Source organism: Ceratotherium simum, chromosome 2 (genome assembly GCF_057802395.1).
Source record: "Ceratotherium simum simum isolate JZ-2026a chromosome 2, ASM5780239v1, whole genome shotgun sequence".
NCBI classification, from domain to species: Eukaryota; Metazoa; Chordata; class Mammalia; order Perissodactyla; family Rhinocerotidae; genus Ceratotherium; species Ceratotherium simum.
Genome location: NC_141901.1, coordinates 41,219,905 through 41,237,721, shown reverse-complemented (window position 1 = coordinate 41,237,721; position 17,817 = coordinate 41,219,905). Strand labels below are relative to the sequence as shown.

Sequence of the window (17,817 nt, the reverse complement as noted above, 5' to 3'; positions counted from 1 at the left end):
CTAAGAAAGAAACCACTCATCTGCTTTCTCTCACTATAGATTAAATTTGCTTTTCTAGAATTTCATATAAATGGTAAGATAGAGTATATATTCTATTGTTGTCTGGCTTCTTTCACACAGCACATTTTTTAAATTAATTCTTGTTTTTGTATTCCTTTTTACTGTTCCTATTTACATATTTCATTTTACTGTTGAATTGTATGAATATACCACAATTTGTTTACACATTACATTCATCTGGACATTGCAGTTGTTTCCAGTTTCTGGCTATAAAGAATAAAGTTCCTATGAATATTTGTGTACATGACATTTTGTTTGGACATATATTTTCATTTCTCTTGGATCCATACTGGAATTATTAGGTCGCACTAAGCGTATATTTAATTGACAGACTCTTCCAAAGTGACTACCATTTTACAGTACCATCAGCAATGACTGAGAATTCAAGATGCTATGTATCCTCACCAAGACTTGGTATAATCAATCTTCTTAATTTTACTCATTCTAATGGATATGGAATGATATCACATTAATGGATTTAATTTGCATTTCCCTGATATTGAGCATATTTTCATGCGCTTGTTGGCAATTCTTTTGAGGAGATTCTATACAAATCTTTTTCCAATTATTTTTATTGGGTACTTTCACTTCTGTGGTTTGCTTTTTCATTTTCTTTTCTTTTTATTGAGATATAATTGACATATAAGATATTAGATTCAGGTGTACAACATAATGATTTTGATATTTGTGTATACTGAGAAATGATCACCATGCATAGTTACAAATTTTTTTGCATGTGTGCTTTTTCATTTTCTTAATAATGTCTTTTGAAGAGCAAAAGTTTTAAAATTTGATGATGTCCAATTTATCTTTTTTTTGCTTTTATGGTCCATGCTTTTTATCCTATTTAAGAACTCTTTCAATATCCCAAGATCATGAAGATTTTCTCCTATGCATACTTCTAAAAGTTTATAGTTTCAGAAATTACATATAGGGGTATGTTCTATTTCAAGTTAAACTCTGTATATGCTATGAGATTAGGTCAACAATCCTTTTATTCCATAGGATATCCAGCAGTTTCCACACCATTTGTTGAAAAAGATTAGCCCTGCCTCACTGAAACACATCCATATTTGTTGAAAGTCAATTAAAATAAAAAATATATATGAAAGCGTCTATTTCTGAACTGTCTATTCTGTTCCACTGAACAATATATCTATCCTTTCACCAATAACACATTATCTTGATTACTATAGTTTATAGTTTAAGTCTTCTTATCAGTTAGCGGAAGTCTTCTAATTTTGTTCACAAAAAGAATAAAAATGTTTTGACTTTTTAGGATATATTTCTATATAAATTTTATAATCACTTTGTCATTTTATTTAAAAAAGCAAGTTGGAATTCTGATTAAGATTCCATTAAGGGGCCGGCCCTGTGGCACAGCAGTTAAGTGCACGCACCCCACTGCTGACGGCCCAGGTTCAAATCCCGGGCACGCACGGACGAACCGCTTGTTAGGCCATGCTGTGGAGGAGTCCCACATAAAGTGGAGGAAGATGGTCAGGATGTTAGCGCAGGGCCAGTCTTCCTCAGCAAAAAGAGGAGGATTGGCATTGTTAGCTCAGGGCCGATCTTCCTCACACACAAAAAAGATTCCATTAAATCTACAGATTGATTTGGAGAGAACTGACATCTTTTTTTGTGTGTGTGAGGAAGATCAGCCCTGAGCTAACATCCATGCTAATCCTCCTCTCTTTTGCTGCGGAAGACCGGCTCCGGGCTAACATCTATTGCCAATGCTCCTCCTTTTTTTTCCCCAAAGCCCCAGTAGATAGTTGTATGTCATAGTTGCACATCCTTCTAGTTGCTACATGTGGGATGCGGCCTCAGCATGGCCAGAGAAGTGGTGCCTCGGTGTGTGCCTGGGATCCGAACTTGGGCCGCCACTAGCGGATCGCGCGCACTTAATCGCTAAGCCACGGGGCCGGCCCAGAAGTGACATCTTAACAAGACTGATTCTTCCAAACGAACAACGCATCTAGAATACCTCTCCATTTTATTCACTCTTTAATTTTTCTCAATAATGCTTTATATATTTTTTATCATATATATCCTGTACATATTTTGCTACATTTACCCCTAAGTACTTATGGCTTTTAATATGATTGTGAACAGTATTTTGTTTACATTTCAATTACTAATTATTCATTGCTGGTATATAGAAATACGATTTTTTTACATTTAGCTTATATCTTTTTCTTAAACTCATTTATTAGATTCAGTAGCTTTTCTTGACAGATTCCTGAAGAATTTTCCTGTAGATCATATCATCTGTAAATAAAGACTTTTTTAACTTCTTCCTTTCCTAACTGTATGCCTTTCATTTCTAAGAATTGGGCTTTTTAAAAAATCATGAATGGATGTTAGATTTTGTCTAACGTTTTCTCTTAATCTTAGACAATTATGATTTTCTCATTTACTGTTAATTTCATAAAATACATTAACTGATTTTCTAACTTAACCTTGCATTCCTGAAACAAACTCAAGTGGTCATGGGTGTCCTACCCATTCAACATACTGGATTCAATGTGCCAATATTTTGCACGTTTTGCATCCACATTCAGAAACAACATTGGTCTGGAGTTTTCTTGTAACATGTTGCTTGGTTTCAGAATCAGGCTAATACTGGCCTCATAAAATGAGTTGGGAAATACTCCTATTTTCTGGAAGACTTTGTAACTAGTATTATTTTCATTAAATATTTTAGTATAATTCACGATTGAAACTAGTTGCGCTTTGAGTTGTCATTGCAGAGAGGTTTTTACCTACAAGTGCAATTTTTTTAAATAGACATAGGGCTATTCAGATACTTATCCTTGAGTTTTAGTAGTTCATGACTTTCAAAGAATGTGCTCCTTTCATCCAATTTATTGGCCTAAAATTGTTAAAAATCTTCCTTTATTGTCCTTTTAAGATATGTGGGAATTGTAGTGATGTCCTCTCTTTCACTCCTGATATTGCTAATTTGACTCTCTTTTTTCTTAACCCTTTTGGCTAGAGTTCTCTTTTTTTTTTTTTTTGTCATTTTCAATGAGGCAGTATAAGCTTTCATTGATTTCTGTTTTCCATTTATTTCTGCTCTAATATTTACCATTTTCTACCTTCTAATTTGGGTTTAACTTGCTCTAGTTTTTCTAGCTTCCTAAAGGTGAGGGCCTGGGCTATAGATGTAGACCTTTGTTGTTTAATCATGTAACTCTTTAAAGCTAAAAGCACAACCTTAGCTATAGCCATAAATTTTTTGTTTTCATTTTTATTCAATTTAAAATACTTTCCAATTTCGTGTTTGAATTCCTTTCTGACTTATGGACTATTTAGAACTGTGTTGTTAAATTTCCACATATTTGGGGAATTTCAATGTATCTTGTGTACTGAATTCTTTTTTTTGTTTTGTTTATTGTGGTAACATTGGTTTATAACATTGTACAAATTTCAGGTGTACATCATTATACTTCTATTTCTGCATAGATTACATCATGTTCTCACGTTCACCACCCAAATACTAATTATAATGCATCACCACACACATGTGCCTAATTATGCCTTTTGCCCTCCTCCCTCCCCTCTTCCCCTCTGGTAACCTCCAATCCAATCTCTGTCTCTATGCGTTTGTTTGTTGTTGTTGTTATCTACTACTTAATGAGTGAGATCATACGGTATGTGACCTTCTCCCTCTGACTTATTTCACTTTGCATAATACCCTCAATGTCCATCCATGTTGTCACAAATGGCTGGATTTCAACGTTTCTTATGGCTGAGGAGTATTCCATTGTGTATATATACCATATCTTCTTTATCCACTCATCCCTTGATGGGTACTTAGGTTGCTTTCAAGTCTTGGCTATTGTGAATAACGCTGCAATGAACACAGGGGTGCATGTACCTTTACGCATTGGTGTTTTCATGTTCTTTGGATAAATACCCAGCAGTGGAATAGCTGGATCATATGTAATTCTATCCTTAATTTTTTGAGGAATCTCCATACTGTTTTCCATAGTGGCTGCACCAGTTTGTACCTCTACCAGCAGTGTATGAGAGTTCCCTTCTCTCCACATCCTCTCCAACACTTGTTGTTTCCTGTCTTGTTAATTATAGCCATTCTGACGGGTGTGAGCTGGTATCTCACTGTAGTTTTGATTTGCATTTCCCTGACAGTTAATGATGTTGAACATATTTTCAAGTGCCTGTTGGCCATTTGTATATCTTCTTTGGAGAAATGTCTGTTCAGGTCTTTTGCCCATTTTTTAAGAGGGTTGTTAGGTTTTTTGTTATTGAGATGTATGAGTTCTTTATATATTTTGAAGATTAACCCCTTCTCAGATGTATGGTTTGCAGATATCTTGTGAATTGTTAGGTTGTCTTTTCATTTTGTTGATGGTTTCCTTTGCTGTGCAGAAGTTTTTTAGTTTGATGTAGTCCCATTTGTTTATTTTTTCTATTGTTTCTCTTGCCCCGTGAAACCTATATCTGTGTACTGAATTCCAATTTAATTCCATTCTGTTCTTAAAATATATTCTGTATGCTTTCAATCTTTTACAATTTATTAAGATGTTTTATGGCCCAACAAATGATGGTATCTTGTATAATTCCACATGCACTTCAAAAGAATATGAGAAAAAAGTTTTATATTATAGTCTATTTATTGAAAATTTCTTGAATTCTTCATTCCTTTGGTAGATTTATGTTTCTATCTAGTATGATTTCCTTTCTGTCTGAAGAACATTTCTGCTACTGTAGCCCTGCTGGCAACAAATTCTTTAAGCTTATTTTCCTGATAACGTTTATTTTGCCTTCATTTTTGAAGGATATTTACCTGGTTATAGAATTTTAAGTTGATAGCATTTTTTAATATTTTTTTTTTTTAAGATTTTATTTATTCAGTTTTTTCCCCCCAAAGCCCCAGTAGATAGTTGTACGTCATAGGTTCACATCCTTCCAGTCGCTGTACGTGGGACTCGGCCTCGCGTTGGACGGAGAAGTGGTGCCTCGGGGCGCTCCCAGGATCCGAACCCGGGCCGCCAGCATCAGAGCGCGCGCACTTAACCGCCAAGCCACGGAGCCGGCCCAGTTGATAGCATTTTAAAGACATGATTCCAAGGGCCAGCCCTGTGGCTTAGAGGTTAAGTGCTTGCATTCTGCTACTGGTGGCCCGGGTTTGGATCCCGGGTGTGCACCAACACACTGCTTGTCCGGCCATGCTGAGGCAGCGTCCCACATACAGCAACTAGAAGGATGTGCAACTATGACATACAACTATCTACTGGGGCTTTGGGGAGAAAAAGCGAAAAAAAAGGAGGAGGATTGGCAATAGATGTCAGCTCAGGGCCGGTCTTCCTCAGCAATAAAAAAAAAAAAGAGGAGGATTGGCATGGATGTTAGCTCAGGGCTGATCTTCTTCACACACATACAGACATCATTCTGTTGTCTTCGGTCTTACAACATTTCTGACAATACAACTGCTGTAAGTCGTTGCTTTATCCCTCTGTATACTATGTATTCTCTCCCTTTGTTTTTGCTGGTTAGCTTTGAGATTTTCTCTTTACCAATGGTTTTCAGAAATTTGATAATGATGTACCTTGACTTCTGTTTGTTTTTGTGTATGTGTGTATATATCCTGCTTGGGATTTGTGGAACTTCATGGATCTATGGGTTGATAACTTTAAGTGTGAAAAAATTACTGAGGACGATTTTTTCAAATGTTTTTTATTCCTTACTCTCTCCTTATGAGACTCCAATCCTATGTATGTCAGCCCTGTTGATACTGTACCATAGGTCACTGAAATGCCATTCATTTTATAGCAGTCTTTTTTTTCGCCCCTCTGTACTTCACTTTAGATAGATTTTATTAGTATTTCTTCAAGTTCAATGATTTTTTCTTCTGTGGTGTCTAATCTGCTATTATCTTGTTCAGTGAAATTCCCATTTCAGATATCTTATCATCTAAAGATGTTACATTTGATTTTTTTTATATCATCCATTTCTTTCTTCACTATGTTCACGTTTTCCTTTAAATTCTCAAAGACAGCTGTTTTAATACACTTGCCTGTTAATTCAATCACATATTATTTCTGTGGCAGTACCCACTGACTGATTTTTATTCTGCTGTGTCTTATTTTCTTGCTTCGTGGCATGTTTATTAATATCTGATTGGATGCTGGACACTGCAATGTTACATTGTTAACTATTTAGATTTTGTTCGCTTCCTTTAAAAAATGTTGAAGTTGGAGAAATTGGAACCTTGAGCACTGTTGGTGGGAAGGTAAAATGGTGCAGCTGCTATGGAAAACAGCATGGCAGTTCGTTATAAAAATTAAAAATAGAATTACCATATGATCCAGCAATTCTACTTCTGGGTACAGAAGAATTGCATGCAGGGTCTTGAAGAGTTATTTGTACACTTATGTTCATAGCAGCACTATTCACAAACAGCCAAAAGGTGGAAGCAACTTAAGTGTCCATCCATGGATGGATGGATGATAAACAAAATGTGGTAGAAACATACATTGAATATTATTCAGACTTAGAAGGAAATTCTGACACATGGATGAACTTCGAGAACATTATGCTAAGTAAAGTAAGAGAGTCACAAAAAGACAAATACTATGACACCATTTATATGAGGTGCCTAGAATAGTCCAAGTCATAGAGACAGAAAGTAGAATTGTGGGTGTCAGGGGCTAGGAGTAGAAGAGAATGGGAAATTGTTTAATGGATACAGAGTTTGGTTTTATAAGATGAAGAGAGGTCTGGAGACAACAATATTAATGTACTTAATACCACTGAACCAAACACTTACTAATGGTTAATATGGTAAGTTTTAGGTTATGTGAATTTTACTACAATTAAAAAAAATATTTCTAATGAAGTTTGTTTTAAGAGTCATTTAAGTTACCTGTCAAATAGTTTAACCCTTTGAATTCTGGTTGAATCTTTACTAGGTTGGATCTACTGTAGCCTTCACTTCAGGCATAGGTTAGCCCTGCTAAGGTATAACCCTTAGGGGGTTTTCACGATCACCCTAAGGACTCTACATTTGATAATCAGAGTTCAAATGTCTTCCTGCCCTATGTAAACTCTGGAAATTTTTCATCTTACAACTCCCTGGTTGTTATCTACCTTTGTGGAGTTTCAGTCTCTGGAAGCAAGGCCTAGTACTCAGCAAAGATTTTAAGTTTTAAGGCTACTCACTGAATGGGCCTAAATGCATTTGTAATCTTCTCTCTTTTTATTCTTTACCATTGTACCCCATCTCCCTTCTGTGGGACCTAATTTTCATCCCCATACTCATAACAGTAATGGGAGGAGGGCCAATAGTAGCAGCAGTAACAAGAGAAGTTACTATTTACTTAACACCTGATCAATGATAGGAACTTTATATAAATGTACTCTAATCCTCATTATTCTGGAAGGTAAATAGAAGTAGCCTCAATTTATAGATGAGAAAGCTCTGGCTTGTGCAGTTTATATAAATTGCTCTAGATTACACAATATTGCTAAAGCTGAATTCAATGAGATCTAATTCAAAAATTCATGGTTTTCCCACCACATCATGATGCTTTCTCCTCTTCTCCCACTTAGAACATCTTGAGCCATGCCTTATCTATGATGTCTTTTAAGTCTCAATCCAAAGTTTATGGAAACCTTTTTTGATAAACTTTCTATCACTTCAGCACTTAGGTATTTGTAGGATCATTAACATATTTTATTGTTGCTCTCAAGATAAACAGATTATAACATAAATTCTTTAGTATTAGGGACCATCTCTTATAACTCTCTGGGCCTAATATAGTTCTCTGAATACAGTAGGTTCTCAATAATACTATTATAAAAGGACTACTACTTTCATCAGTGTAACAATATTGGCAAACCACCTAAAGAAAGACGAAATGATTCTAGGAAATACTGTTGTAGGGTTTTATGTCTTCTGGAAATTATAAGTTACCATGCGTTTATGTTCTAACTATAAAATGCCTGGGTTAAGTAAAATCTCTGAGAAAAGAGAAAACAGATAGAAGCATCTTAAAAGCTGCAAATATAAGAAAAAGCCTTATAACACAGAAGTCAACTTCAACAAAGAGCACTTGAAAATACTCATTTCATCTTCATATTATTACGTCCCACAGACCCAATTAGACATTTAACACCTCCAGAAAAGATGAAGAAGATTTTACTCATCAATATCTTAACACTTTTGTTACCAAAGGCTCTTGGAATGCATAACAATGACTGCAGCTATCAGTTAAATCATACACTCTATTAGTGTATAATCCCTTTGAATTTATTTCAAAATGGAGTGTCTTGTTGAATGAAGAGTTTGTCCAGAACTGTGTTTCTCCAGTTGTTTATATTTCTCAATTTACTAAACAGATGGTCTCTAGACATATTTCATTCCTTTGAATATACCTAGAAGGTTAGGACATAGTTCTGGTTATTTGCCTTTCAATTGCAAAATAAAGGCTGTCATTCCTGTGTTGCTGGAGCAAATGAGAAGGCTAGATCAACCAAGATTTAGGATATACTGGTCAAAACAACTGGGGTTTATCATGAATGGGAATTAAATTTCCATTTGGCTCTGCAAGGCAACTGGGGGCACTACCAATCTATGACAAATTTTAGTTAATTTTTTTCTAGGTCTCACAGGCAATATAAATGTGCATTAGCGACACAACGTGAGTATGAGCTTGTGGTCAGGAACTCTCTTTTTCCTGCTCCTTCCAAAGCAAAACTGAAACAAGGAACTATCTTCTTCTGTGATAGGTTTCTATTTCCTCTTACACTGGTAAGTGTCACCTTTAGCGAATTCCAGGTTTATGTAGAGAAATCTGATGTGAACTTCTGTCCTGCTAGAGTCCTAGGCTTTGTCCTTTGTCTCTTGCACCTGGATGTGTTCCAAAAACCAGGCTTTATGCTATCAGGAATCAAGCATATGTCAAGTAGCTTTAATGCTCTTTATTTCTGTTGAATCAAGCTTTCTGAAAGTTTCTAGTTTCCTATTTATTTACTTCAAAGTTCAGCAACATTTTAAGAAATGTTTTCCATATTTTATCTACTATTTTTAGTTTTAGGTTCCAAGAAGTTTGTTTGCTCTGCACATCTATTCTACCACATTTCAGGAAATAAAGAGCTCTAATTTATTCCAGTGCAACCTGAATTCTAACAGTCTCCTTTCCCCCTCTCAAGCCACCAAACTGCTCTAACTCTGCACCAGCAAACTGATTTTTTAAAAATCATTTTCCCAATCATTTGACACTTTCTGTCCAAATCTTCCCTGATCTCTTTATGACATCTTACATTAAAAAGCTTCTAAGACAAGTACTCTGAGTCTTCTATTAAAAGGATCTATTTAAAAATTTTATGTCATTCACTGACATCTTTTTTTCCACTTCCCTCTCAAATGCTAATGTTTCTTAAAACTCTATCCCTGTCATCTTCCCAATTTACACTTTTTCCCTGGGCAATCTACTTCACTGCCAGATTCAAGTTTATATATATACATAACTATATATACTTGAATATATATGTGTGTGTGTGTATATTGCTAGATCTGCATCTCTACCATAGATGGCTCTCAAATTATAAACCACTACTTCCAAATGGCTATCTAACATCTCTACCTCAACAGCCCAAAGAGAGTTCAAATTTAATATATCCAAACCTGAAGCCATTATCTACCGTCTTTATGCATTTCTTCTGCCACACTCCATTCTCCACACTGTAATGTTGCAGCATTTTCGTGAAATGCCTATGTGGTAGACTATATTATTATTCATAAATAGTTGCTGCCCCTCCCGTGATAGGATTATACTTCCCACACCTCCTTGACATAAGACTTAACTATGTGACTTGCTTTGGCACTGAAATGTGAGAAGTAACATATGTTACTTCTGGGCAGAAATTTTAAGAGCCAGGTAGTGCTTTACTATGGCCCTTTACCCTCTTCCACAAGACAAGCAATATTCCAGACAGAGAATGCTCTGTCAGACAGAATCCTAGAGGGAAGATAACATGAAGCAGACCCATGATGATCACACATCACGAACAAAGAATAAGCCTTTACTGTTTTAAGCCACTGAAAGTTTGGGATTTTCTTAGCACTGCAAAATCTAGCCTATTCTGATTGATACAATATATCAAATAATTTTTATTTTCCTTGTTCAAAATCCTTCAATGATTCCCAATTGCATCTACAACAAAGTCTCCACTTCTTTAAATGAAAAAAACATACCATATGTGATACAGTCTATTATTACTTTTACAGCTTCATTTCCAACCACCAACACATAATACCCTTTGGACACTAGTAATATAAAAAACACCATTCTATTTTATGGTTTTGTGCCTTTCTTTGGATATGCTGTTGACACTGTCTTAAATACATTCTTATCCTTTATTTTGTCCCACTTATCTACTCAAATTATAATAGTATATGTGTCACATCTTCAGGGATATCTTCTTTAGTCATCCCAAGGGGTTAGTGCTTGAGTTTCTCTGTGTGCCATAACATTTTGTATACCAGTCCATTACAGAATTTAACATACTTTTTATTGGTGAATATGTCCAAATCCTTGAGGGCAGGAACTTTATCTTATTCATGTTTGTATCCCCAGTGCTCAGTACTCACAGTAACCCTCAACAAGTATTTTTTTGAATGAATAAAATGCTGTTATGGTAAGAGAAACTTCATAGACTTAGATATTATTTCTTTTGTTTACTAAAGTGAAATATTTGGGTGATTTTCTTCATAGATATGTCTCTTATCAAAATCTCATTCATTTATTTCAGGGGTTGGCAATCTTCTCCTATAAAAGGCTAGACAGTAAGTATTTTAGGATTTCGAAGGAAGCCACATACAATGTCTCACATATCCTTTTCCTCTTTCCCCCTTTTTTTTTTGTTTTGGTGAGGAAGATGGGCCCTAAGCCAACTACCACTGCCAATCTTCCCCTTTTTGCTTGAGGAAGATTGGCCTTGAGCTAACACCTGTGCCAGTCTTCCTCTATTTTATATGTACGCTGCCACTATAGCATGGCTTGATGAGTGGTGTAGGTCCACGTCTGGGATCCAAACCCACAAACCCAAGTCACCGAAGTGGAGTGCACTGCACTTAACCATTACACCACCAGGCCGGCCCCTCCCTTTTATTTTGTAAACAATCTTTAAAGATGTAAAAACAGGGGCTGGCCCTGTGGTGTAGTGGTTAAGTCCACTGCGCTCCACTTCTGCAGCCTGAGTTTGGATCCCAAGCATGGACCTACACCACTTGTCAAGGCACACTGTGGCGGTGACCCACATACAAAATAGAGGAAGGCTGGCACAGATGTTAGCTCAGGGCTAATCTTCCTCACCAAAAAAAAAAAAAGAAGAAGAAGAAAAGAAAAGAAAAAAGAAACATAAAAACAATTCTTAGCTTGAGGGCTGTACAAAAAGAGGCCTTAAACCACAGCTGGTTCCACAGGCTGCAGTTTGCTGAACCCTGGTCTAGGTCAATACCATCAAAATTACTCACTCATTGTTAAAGAATTTAAAAGTCTCGTTGAAGTAGTATAAAAACAAAGCACTATGAGTGACAAAACTATCACTGCTGTTTGAATTCCACTGTACCTTTGGCACAATGGTACTAATAAAAAGCTTCAAATATGTTAAAGATAATCATCAAATAAATTCAACAAATACCGTATTGACACAATTTGACAGTGAGGCCTCGTACCGATGAAGAAATTAAATTTTGTGACCATAAGTCACAAGTGATCTCCTAAGCAAAAACACACGGATAGAAAGCTAAGAAATGATATGTCACTTCTTTGCTTAAAATTTTCAATGGCTTCTAAGTGTTAATAATAAGGCTCTACATGACTGGTCCCTACCTACTTTTCCAGCCTCATATTCAGTCACTGTCTTTACTCTAACCACACAGCCTCTTTTATTTAGTTGCTTTTTTTTTCTTTTTGGTGAAGAAGATTAGCCCCGAGCTAACATCTGTTGCCAAGCCTGCTCTTCTTGCTGAGGAAGACTGGCCCTGGGCTAACATCCGTGCCCATCCTCCTCCACTTTATATGTGGGACACCTGCCACAGCATGGCTTGATAAGCAGTGTGCAGATCCACTCCCAGGATGCAAACCCTTGAACAAACCACTGAAGTGGAGTGCATGAACTTAACCACTATGCCGCCAGGCTGGCCCCTTTTATTTAGTGTATTGAACTCACTATTCTCCCTTTTACATATATGATTTCTAACTCTCCAATTCTCAGTAAAGGTATAAGACAGATATATATCACCCTTTGTGTTTTTTTTTTTGTAAACATATACTATCAGTAAAAAGAAAATTGAGAGCATAAACTAAATCTATGTATAAATTATACAAATATGTTATACTGTATTAAGAGATTATATATATTTAAAATATATAAACATTACAAATTTTAAAACTTGAGGTTAGAAATAAATATTAATAGATTCTTCTTACCTCCTTATAAATTGTTTTGCATATCTCAGATTTGTGAGAGCTACTTTGAAAACTAATACTCTACTCAACAATTTTATATATACCTAAGTTTTTACTAAATAGCTCCAATCCACACTCCCCTGTTACACTACATACCCCTTTACCTCAACTCAACTTTTCAAAATTTGTTTTTGTGTCTGCCTACTCTTGTACCCATTCATTTTGAATTATTCCCTCTGAACTGTATGAAAATCACCATACCTCATGGAGTACACCTAACTGGACATAAAGAGGGCTAAAAGGGGAAGACCATTACATTGTTTCAATATACATTCTTACTAATTCTCACATCCCAGGACCACTTTTGTTTTTTCTACAATATTATATTGTAAATCAATATAAATTGTAATTTATATTCTAAGTCTATTTTAAGTCTACAGTTTTATACTGTAAATATGTTCACAAGTAACAGACGGGAAATTATCTTCAAAGTCTGGTAAAACAAACAGCACTTACCTGTTGAAGATGTACTCTCAGATAAAGACCTCTTCCGGGTAGGGCTACAGTTTGTGCTCTCCGATGGTCGTTGGGAAGACTTATCTAAGGTTGGCTGGGAACCTGGAGAGACAGGAAAAGATAGAAATCGTAGGAAAATTCAAGTCTAAAAATAATGTTAAACCATCTGTGTTAGAACCATAATATTTTAGTTGTTGCCACTGCCATTCCCTGTAATAATATGATTTTTAAGCAAACAATAAGAGGACAATAAACAGAGGACAAACCACACTAGATGCTGCTGATAGAATTTCACAGGTCTCATTTACATAATTTCTCCTGTTACATTAACAGAGGGAAAACTAGTTTTACTGGAAGAATGAACACAAAATATGATTTAGTTTTTATGTATTACCACTATGAAACATATTAAGATATTTATTGATAAAAATCACTAGCAATATTCTAACCAAATCTGATCCTGATTATTGATTCAAATTCACCATATAAAATGACAAACAAAACTTACAATACAATTTATTAGAAATGATTGATGTGAGAAAAGCAGGTCCAACCTAAGCATTTCATTTAATAGAATCAGAGATGAAAATTCAAGAATTGGACCTTAAATCCACACATTCTATCTAATCCACAAACACCATTTTCATAGTCTACATTTTTCCTCTATAGCATATTCTAGAAGAACTGGTGATTAATTTATCCATGGACTAGAATAAATCTCCTTTAAAGCTGTACACTTAAGGTTCCTTGGTTATATACACAAAAGCTCATGAAGACAAAGAAACTCAATTTCCTTTGAAAAAGTCCCATACTTTCACCAAAACGCCCAATCAATGCAGCATAATTTAACATACCTTTTACTCAAGAGAAAAGTATCTCATTCAGAAAAGATTATTTTCCTGAATAAAACATACTTGGTTCTGACACTGGATTCCTTATAACTTAAAAAGCCAGCTGCTGAGAATACATAATGAATGCCCATCTCACGTTTGTCAAAAAACTAGTAGCGCTTTGAAATATTCACTTTCAATTTGAAAAAAATTACAAATAAAAAGCCTTACATATAACTGGAGGCACAAAAGGACAAGAAATCAAATACTTGAAGATGAGATTTTTAAGATCTTCCTCTAAATGAGAGTTAACTCCTTAATGAAGCAGTGACTAATTCACTGAAAGACAACTTGGGGACAAGAAGAAGTGAATGGAGCTAAGCTTCTAATATTTTCCTTTCTCTAAGAGAAATAGTAAACCACGAGCTTTGTTTTAATTACAGAGTATCTTAAATCACATCACTGTAAATACTCTTTTAGCAGGCTCTTTTAGCATTGTTCAGGTGAAATATAAGACTATGTGTTGCCATTCAAGAGTAATAAGTTAGATTTTTGGGAAATTGATGTCATGATAGCATATCCTATTTTGGAAACACAGTGATGAGTAACGTAAGATCTAATCAAGAAGCGAGACTGTTTGTTGAATCTTAACAACAGATACAAAGGGATTTTAAAAACCAACAGTACCATAAATCCCCCAAGAGCATGGTTCAGATAAGATAAGATTTCCATTAAAGAGCTAAATACCACAATAAAATATCTAAGAAGTAAAAGCCCAGGTATCTGCAAAGACATAAGTATTAGTATTGAAAAAATTCATATATTGGACAGATAAATATTTCCTACTCAGACACACAGCCAAGACAGAAGACAACAGTGGCCAAGAAGCTTGAGACATCATTGAACTCTCTTTATCACTATTCTCCTGATGAATGGGCAAACAATCTTAGATTAAGTACTAGGGAAAGAAGGGTTGGAGAGCACTTTTTTATAAAGTCTTCTCTCAGTCATAAACTAACATTTATTGAGTATAGTTTATATGCTTGGTACTATGCTAGACATTGTGGAGGTGGGGGGAGAGATACAGAAATGGTATAATAGTCTCTGCCCTCAAGGAGCTTTTTAGGGTCTTGTATGTCATCATCTATTACATTTCAGGTGGCATTTGTGCCATCCATTCTTGAGCTCCATCTTCAGTTTCTACGCTATTTGGTAACGTTTCCCAAATTTCTTGGTCATCTTCAAGAAAGTCTTGATGAAGGCTTCAACTATACCTTTGATCATCAGGACATCCTGAGAATCACCCTGCCTGGCCTCACCCACCTCAGGGTAAAAGAGGGTACAGGCATTTTCTTCAAAGCTCCTTCTTTTGGTGGCATCTGGAGCTGCAGAGGAGGCAGTGGGAGGTGGAATGGGGGTCAGATCCCCGGAGATCGTTATTGGCAGCATTGTACAGCAATTCCTGAGAAACTGAAACAATTGAGAGAGACATGGCTTAGCTCACTTAGCTTCTGAGCCATTTTTCATTTCCTGAAAGTAATGGAGGCCAGCAGCCTATTCTTAGGATTTAATAGGAGATTGGAATAAAACTTCATTCAGGAAGGTTCTCATTTTTCATTTTTAAAAGTCTGTTTGAATTCCCTGTTCTCTGCTGTTAACAGAGTTGTTCTTAACAATATTCCATATTTAAGAGGAATAAGGTTGTATCCCTGAGATACAGATCTCTAGAGCTTGGTAAGCGTCAGATCTAGACCCGTACTTCATTTAAAAACATTTCCTTGCTTATAGGAGCATTAAGAGGATCAGGATACCTTAAAAAAACATTACCTAATGATGTAAAGCAACCAAGTTTAAGACTGGAAAATGATGATATAAACTTATATGTGTTAAAGATCTTCAAAGGCATGTTAAAATTGGCCTAACAGCAGAAATAATACAAGATCTGCAAACATTATCTCCAATAGTGCCAGGAATATATTGTTTTATCTGCCATCATATAGTTGGGTGGCTGGGGAAGAGCAAGATAATGCCCAGAGAGAACTAGCATGTCCATTTCAAAAGAGACAAATATATGCATGTTTCAAAACCTAAAACAGAATGTAATGCAGAGTTGAGTGTAGTATAGTGTTAAGTGCATGGACTACGGAGTAGGGCATCCTGAGCTTGATTCCTAGCTCTGCTATGAATTAAACTGTAAGATCTAGGCAAGTAAACATACTTGAATGTTGGTTTAATAAAGCACTCTAACTCACATGGTTGTTCTTAGTTCCAAAATGAAATAATGTAAAAAATTCAAAATGTTTTTATAAATGTTATACTGTTATACATAAATTGGCTCCTTAGGGATATCATAGAATTTTTAGACCCTAAATACTTAACAATATAACTGACATGTATAGGCAACGATTCAATATTAAAATAAAAATTAAAGAAGGGCAGGGACTTATGCCCAATTAGGAACTGGAACTAATCTAGAATATCAAGCATTTATCTTAAACATAAAGAAGTACTAGCAAAATAAGTACCTCCAATTAAGAAGTACCAGTAAGATAGGTAACTCCAAGGCTGGTAGGTAACTGCAAGGTTGGAAAAGGCTCCTCCAAAGTGAATCTTCTAATTCACTGACTCTTCACCATAGCTTCTCCAGGGTTGGGATTATGCTCTGGATTACATCAATAAACCCAGATGTGCCTCAATGATGAGCCAGAACTAGAAAGTGTCTGGCTTTCTGTTCAGTTCTGTACCAGGGAAAAAAGTAGTTTTCTGCTTCCCCTGCTTGGCTTTTTGGTTCTTCTAAATTATGCCTGATTCCTTAGGAGAGTTACTGCTTTGTTGCTGTCTCCATCATGTGATGAATGTTTGTTCATGTCTCATCAGTGGTCATTTAAAATACGCCTAGAGGGATATGTGAAGACTCCCCACTACTCACAGGACAAGAGGTTTGTATGTACTCCGGTTCAAGAAAACCTGATACTTCCTCAAAGAATACACACGGAGAACACATATAATTTTACATATTGGAGAGTTCCCATCATTTCTCATTTCAATATAGTATAAAGCTGAACAATTAAGTTCTTCAGAAGCAAAGAGAGACTATAAATGGGAAATCCTCAATTCACAAAACTAGAAACACTACCGTGTGTCTCATCACTCAGATGACAGCTTCAGAAATGTTTAGAAATTCTGCACACATAAATGAAGAAAGTAGAAATTATAGATAAACCACAAAAGAAATACCTAAATAAAATCGAACTTTAGGATACACGTAAGTTGATTACTACAAGTAAATTCTTTTTCCTTGGTTGGGAAAATAGAGGCCTTCATGTAAAAAAGAAGGCAGACTACAACTAAGGGGGGAAAATTGGAAAAAGAGAATATCATAAATTGGGATAATAAAGAAGGAAGTAAGAATTACAAACAAACTTGGAAATGTGAGGGAGCTTTGGAAGTAGTTTTGATTGTACAATCTCTGGATTTTATTTGGCCATTATTCAATGAGCTTTTAAAGATAAAGACAGGTTTTGGGGAAACATCTGTGTCAAATTAGACAAAAAGTGGAAAAGATGGTACTTTTATAGCAAAACCATAAGATGAAATCATGGAGAAGAATGCCACAAAGTTGAGAAAACAAAAAAGAACAGGACTGGATTTTAAAGGGATAAGAATCTGGAAATCTTTACATTATACACAAAAATGGGTAGAAACTAAGAAGCTGTTCTGAAGTTGATTTGTCACAAGAGATCTTGATTGATGTCTACACAGGAGGAACTGAAACAAAGCTAAGACAAGAAAGGAATACTACAGTTACAGATACCTGGGTGTGAGGGCAGAGTCAAACAGGCAAAGATATCAGTATAAATAGATAAAATTCTTGCTGATAATAGTGGGAGGGGAGAAAGCATCACAAAGAAAACACTAGAATAAAGATTCAACCTAACTACTTCATTGAAACCCTGAGTATCCTAGGC

At 35.6% G+C, this 17,817-nt stretch overlaps 1 protein-coding gene across 4 annotated transcripts in view; it reads right to left on the bottom strand.

Annotated features, from left to right (window-relative positions):
* Positions 1 to 17,817, bottom strand: part of ASH1L (ASH1 like histone lysine methyltransferase) — a 228,872-nt gene that overhangs the window by 128,180 nt on the left and 82,875 nt on the right. For all 4 annotated transcript variants that reach the window (XM_087441962.1, XM_087441966.1, XM_087441959.1 and 1 more), the window contains one exon: positions 13,020 to 13,121. In XM_087441962.1, coding sequence (XP_087298088.1) covers positions 13,020 to 13,121 — 102 coding nt within the window. The remainder of the gene's footprint in view (positions 1 to 13,019; positions 13,122 to 17,817) is intronic.